Source organism: Besnoitia besnoiti, chromosome XII (assembly GCF_002563875.1).
Source record: "Besnoitia besnoiti strain Bb-Ger1 chromosome XII, whole genome shotgun sequence".
NCBI classification, from domain to species: Eukaryota; Apicomplexa; class Conoidasida; order Eucoccidiorida; family Sarcocystidae; genus Besnoitia; species Besnoitia besnoiti.
Genome location: NC_042367.1, coordinates 778,637 through 784,842, shown reverse-complemented (window position 1 = coordinate 784,842; position 6,206 = coordinate 778,637). Strand labels below are relative to the sequence as shown.

General features: G+C 55.6%; 1 protein-coding gene across 1 annotated transcript; it reads right to left on the bottom strand.

The window, feature by feature from the left end:
* Positions 1-357: 357 nt before the first annotated feature.
* Positions 358-3,754, bottom strand: BESB_023110 (mediator complex subunit MED18; the record flags this gene model as incomplete). Its single annotated transcript, XM_029361013.1, has 6 exons — positions 358-705; positions 1,300-1,393; positions 1,853-1,984; positions 2,164-2,251; positions 2,615-2,738; positions 3,524-3,754. The coding sequence occupies 6 exons, from the start codon at positions 3,752-3,754 to the stop codon at positions 358-360; spliced, it is 1,017 nt and encodes a 338-aa protein (XP_029215828.1).
* Positions 3,755-6,206: the final 2,452 nt, after the last annotated feature.

The window sequence follows — 6,206 nt, the reverse complement described above, 5'->3', positions numbered from 1 at the left end:
AAAAAAAAACATGCAAAAGCGAAACTGACTGCACACCAGCAAGTGCGGGTCGGAGCCGCGGCGTGCCTGGCTCATTCGTTTTCAGCTGCTAAATCCTTCGCCCATCCACATCAGAGTTAGAAGTTTAAACCGCTTCATCCAAATGGAGAATCGAAGTGTCGAGTCATTTGCGTGTCCACACCACACTGACAGAACTGTTCCGCGATGCGGTACAGAGCAGCCCGCGGTTGCAACTCTCCCGACAATGTGTATATCTAATATTCACATATATACATATATATGACAGAGAGACTGACACGACATATATAAATATACATATATATATATATATATATATACAGATGCATATGTACGTATCTAGATGCTTGCCTGACTCACACACACCCTGAAAACTTCAGATCCGTTCGTTTCGCTTATTTCTATTTTCATTACGCATGTACGCTCTTCTCTCCAGGTAGGCTCTTTGCGGTTCGCATGTCGGCGCACGCGTGTTTCTGCAGACACTCTCGAGAGAATTCCATCGGAAGAAAACAGGAGAGGGTCGTACGGTCCGAAATTCGCCGCGTAGTTGAAGAGAAGGAAATCGGTTGCCGCTGCCGCGGGTCCGTCGCCCTCGCATCGGGCCTTCGCCTCGACCAGCCAGCCCCCGACGGGTTCGGCTTGGCGTCCCTTGCGCACAAAGAGAGGATGCTGATAATCTGCATCCTGAGCGAGAAAACACAATCCGCAGAGCAGACAGAGGCGGACACAGACACTGACGACCTGACGCGGACGATCAGTAACTGGAAACAGCCACACGCACTTCACGAAACTTAGCAGCGCCAGACCACGCGACGAGGGACTGCAATGGCGTGACGGCGCGACAGGACACCCACAACCGAGCGGCGCGCCGGGAATGCTGTCTGCCTCTCTTGGAAAGCCAGGCAACCATCTCAGAGACATAGAAAGACAGCGCATCTGGAAGAAAAGCTCTCACGCAGCGAGAGTCGGCAGCTGTGTTTGAAACACGGAGTGCGCTCGGCCGAACGCATCCGCCGCGTCGACCCTCTCGAGGACGCGACGGCAGCGAACGCGGACGGGGTCTACACCGCCAGATACGGCGACGGTTTACAGAAAAGACCGAGGGGACAACCAAAGCGCCGCCCCGCGCGCCTGGACCATGCAGCCAGCACGCGGACGCGGAAGTGGCGCACCAGCGCGTCTCCCAAAGCACAGAAGACGCACGGACTCGAACTGGTTGGCGACTTGCCAGGCCGTCAAAAAACGATATCTCAAGCAATTTCGGGAGGGCAGACGCACCGAGAAGTGACGCTGAACGATGAGCGTCGTGCTATTTGACGTCGCAGCCTTGCTCAGGTAGACCTGCGCTTTGACGAACACCTGCGTGATTTGCCTGGGAAAGCGAAACCGGGAAAGAACCGTCTGATACACCGTCACGCGAATTATGCCTACCATCCATGCCTATACGTATGCATATTCATGCGCATCGACACATATGCACATACATGGGATCGAGGTGCCGGGGAGAGTTGAACATGTGTCGTATGCGTGAAAAACTCTCACGCGCAGGCAAACGACCGCCGATCCGAGTGCTACAGAAGTGCCAACATACAGAGGGCGACACAGACGATGCTATGCGTAGATGCACGCACGTGCGTGCACCGACATGCACGTATGCATGTCATTATACAAACTACATGTATCTCTGTGTTTGCAGACGCAGCTAGGCTTCAAACCATAGCTTCGCCCGGTGTCGCGACTCAGAAGAGCAAAGTCCCGAGACGCTGGCAGAGGCCACTGAGGGCTGCCCGCATGCGGAGGCCTCAACTGGGCACCAACATCTCCTGCGTACTTGAATTCGAGGAACCGGAGAACGTCGATAATCCCAGCAGACGCGACAATCTCAGTCACACGGGTCAAGTTGCATTTTCGTTTGCTCGCTGCCTTCTTCACCATCGTCCCCTCCTCCTTCATGCGGACGGCGCTGCGCATCCACAGTAGAAATGGGAAGACAGAAGGTTCCTCGCGTCAAGCCCGAAACAAAGCAGGAGACCGCTCGACTGAGAGCGCATGAAAGAGATATTTTGTGCATAGCTGCGTCAGAAGGCGGGCGAACGATATGCAGTCTAGCAACGCGTGGAACATCCGCCACACGAAGCGTACCAGAGGCCCTTCATCGACTCCGGCGCGGTATACATACGCACGGACAGTCGGCGACTCGCGCCTGACGCCTGCTTCATGTCCAGCGCGCCTGTCCAGAAAAAAAACAGCGAGGAGAAGCATTCCTCCATATGACTGCCGGGCCTCGCGCATACACGTAAATAGATAGCAGTCGGTGAACAGGGGCGCCAGTACGAATGCATAATCCCTTGTTATTCCGCGTGTGAAGCGACGCAGAAGCACGTTGCGTCAGGTTGGAGCGACTGCTCCATGTTCTGCGTCGAGTCCTTCCGTGGATCGGGTGTGCGAAGACGATCGTAAGACGCAGAGGAAATGCCAATCACGAAGAAGAGAAAGAAGACAGGGAACAAGCGAGCCCGACAGCACACGCGGACGAAAGAGACATGGAGGGGATGCAGACCGGAGATAGGCCGAGGCCGCAGCACAGACTTACTGGATGTGGAGCGATTCTCCTGGAAGAAAATCATGTCTGTCCACTCGTACGCGTCCCAGCAGTCGCTGAAACACACTGCGGTCTGGTGAAGAAGATGAAGTTTCCTCTCCATTTCCTCCGCACCCTCGGCGAGAAGCAGACACTGCACAGCCGAACGCACAGATGCCGCACACTACAGCGCCGGAGATGTGAATACGCACATACGTCAACATGTGCGGACATTCCCATCCATAACTGTATACGCATACAAGTCTGACTCTTCAACCGTCCATACACAGATGTGTATATATATATATATATATATATATAAGCGCCGCCAGAAAAAATAGTGAAAAGGTGCGGGTGTCTCCGTCGTTTCTCCGTCTGCCGGCGCGCGAGAGCCACGGGGAAGGCGCGCGCTGGAGCCTGGAAACGCACGTGTGTCCATTTTTAGAACTGCTCGAATATGTATATGAGGTGCGTGTACGGAGGATCACGATGTTCGTGGAGATATTTGCTCGATATATATGAATACGGAGATACGCAGAGAGACGAATAGGGCTTCCCCTGCGGGCAGGGAGTCTCTCCTTAACCCGCTTGCCGCCGTCCCTCACGAAGAGACGTGTACGCGTGGGCAGCGAGGACTCTCGCGTTTAGGTACATGTTGTTTAAGGTGGCCCTCCACTGCATCTTGGTGTGTGCACAGACGTGCATGGACAGCGTCTGCCGCTCGCCGGAAACGAGGCAGGCACACGGGCGTGAGGAAGACCGGCTTGACCGCTGCCGAAGCTTCCCCCCGCAGACTCCGCACTCATAAATCTAAACATCCTGGCGCGCAGACACTCTTTCACACGGCGTCTCCACTGCAGGTATGCGCAGACAGAGGTCTTGCACTGCATATACGTAGGGCGTGTGGAGAAGAGGTAGCACCTGCAGAGAGAACTCGTTGTAAGTCCGTCCGCGCTTCTGGCCGCCCTCCTCACTCTCATTCCGCTTCTCTTTCTCCTGGAATAAAACTGAGGCCTCCGCCATGGCGTCGTCAGCCTCTTCATCGTCCCAGAACTCAAACAGCGAAGAAGAGGCCGAGGCAGAGGAACGATGTGTCTGAGGCGCCGCAGAGCCTTGCACGGAAGGCGAAGCCTCACGCGTCTCGCTCAGCATGGCAGCGACAGGCGAGGCAAGGAGAAAAAAAAGGCGATGGAGGAGACAAAAGCAGGTAAGGAGAAGAGAGAAGCGACAATCGGGCGGCAAGAAAGGGAAAGACGGGACGAGACGGGGCGCCCACGGGCAATCGCAGGCCTGGGCGCATCAACGGAAGAAGAACGAAGGGCAGAGGCCGTCGCGCGAGGAATAGACAAAGCATAAGCAGAAAAGGATCTCGAAGAGAGAAAGACGGGCTAGCAGACACTAGAGGTGGAAGACTCAGGCCGCGAATATGGAGGGACTCTCGCAGTCGTGGAGGCTTTCCTCACAAGCCCGTCGGCGGCATCCTGTGGAGTGAGGATTTCGCCAGCCTGGTCCCGTCCGCACATCGTTTTCTCGTTTACCGCAACGGTTTCGTCGCTCGCAAAAGCGGAAAATTCCCGCCATACGGCAAGCTTCTGGGTTTTATCTGAAGATGTTCAAGCTTGCGCACGTGCAAGGGAGCTCGAACCCAAGTGCGAGGAAGAGACTGACGCACGCTGTCTGGGTACAGCTGTCTCTGCCACGAAACGGGAGATCAAGGATGCTCGGATGCCGCGTTGCCATCAAACGACGAAAACTCTCTACCCAGAAGGGGACTTCTGTGTGAATATCGAGCTGCGAACGCGCCGTGGAGAGGCCTTCTCAGCGAGTCTCTGTATCATTGCAGCATGCATGCATTGGATAGCGGCGCAAAGGTGCCACCGAGTCACGCCTTGGCACGCGTAGCGTGGTGCCTGTGTCGCCGTAGCGCGACCGGGGCTGGCTCTCGACTAGAATGCTTCTGCACCTCAAACGAGGTTCTTGCCTTCAGCGTCCCCCACTCTTCATATCTTTTGCAACCGCACTTGATCGCGGGCTCCCCAGCGCAACCAGCAGCGCTACAAGAGGTGTGTTGTGTGTTCTGCCGACGCTTTTCGTTAGCCGGGCGGAGCCTTGCTGTTATGTGCCACACTAGCTCTCTTACGAGACGAAACTCACAACTGAAAGCCGGACTGCCGCGACGAACTCCCAGCATCTCTCGCAAGGGCCCGTGCCTGCATCGTCTGCTTTCCGGCCCAGATTATGGTAATGTCTTTCGGAATCTGGTTCGAACTCACCTGGGCTCCGCTGCTCCGCGAGACGGCAGACGGCAGCTAGGCGGGGGTAGCTTCACCCCGCGATGGACGGTAACTTACCAGGCATGTCACAGCTGTTTTCGTGTCTCATTTGGGAAGACATATGTCTTCTCAGGCTTGAAGGGATGTGAGTTTTCCTGCTAACAAAACCGGGGGGACAATGTTGGGAGGGGGGTGGTACGCGCGCGGGCCGCCCAGCCCTGCCCTCCGCAGAGGCTGGGCAAAGGGCGACGAGTCACACGGCGGAAGGAGGGCCGCGTCTTGCCGCAGCAGAGTTCTATTGACAGCTTTTCTAGATCACACTGTGAAGATTGGAGTAGCAAATTGAATTATGGATTGCCCAGATAGCGGGTGGAAGCAGTAGAGGGAGGTAAGTTTTTGAACTGCTGTGGAAGTCACGCCCCGCGAGGGCACGGACACACGCTCTCTGCTGCCTGCCAGCCGGTGTGCGCCTGCCGGAGCGATGCGATTTTTCTCACCTGTCCGGGGAGAAGAAAGAGCGGGACGCATGTGAAGAAACCGAGAGTAGCACAAGACTGGGCACAGCGAGCTGGGCAGAGAGCCAGGATTTTGGCCCATGAAAATCCGGTGACAAGGCAGCCGTTGGAAGGAACGGGAAATCGCGTGTTCTGTAGAGTATGGACACCTGCTGGCGGCGTTCCGGTTCCAAAACGTTTTCCCCCCCCCTACAGCGACAGAAACTGGTTTTCCTCGATTGTGACTGATCGCGTGTCCCAGGAACTAAGTATCTTGTCTCGCTGGCGGTCTTTTAGGACGACACCTGGTGTGTGCCTGTCACAGACTCTTTCAGGACGTTGGCGACGGGTCGCCTCGACTGCGTCGGGCGGCAATCGCAACACACGTGGTGCGCAGCTTTAAACATTCGGGTGCCGCTCGAATTCGGTTAAAACCCTTTTTTCTTTAGTCCAGGGTTTCTGTTCTTTCCTCTTTTTGGCTTCATTTCATTTGCAGTATTTGTGACGGGCCTCAGGAGCGTTGATAGTGCACAACGACCAGGACGCGTTTGGTGTCTCGGGCCTGTGGTACGCTGTGTGGCATCTATCAGGGCCTCATCCTAATCCATTCCTGTCCTTCTCTCTTGACTCTCTTAGTTGATTTCCGTTCGTTTCCGTTCGTTCCTCTGTGACTGCCTCTCTTTGCAGGAGTTTTTGCCTTTGTGTGTTCCCCAGGCGGAGACGTCTTCTGGATCGTTTTCCGCTTCGCAGCAACTCTCTCCGCCGTTTCTCTCTCGAGAGGGTCCTTCCGTGTCCTCCCTGTAGTTCCGCTCTCCTGTGATGCCCCGGCTGCATTTC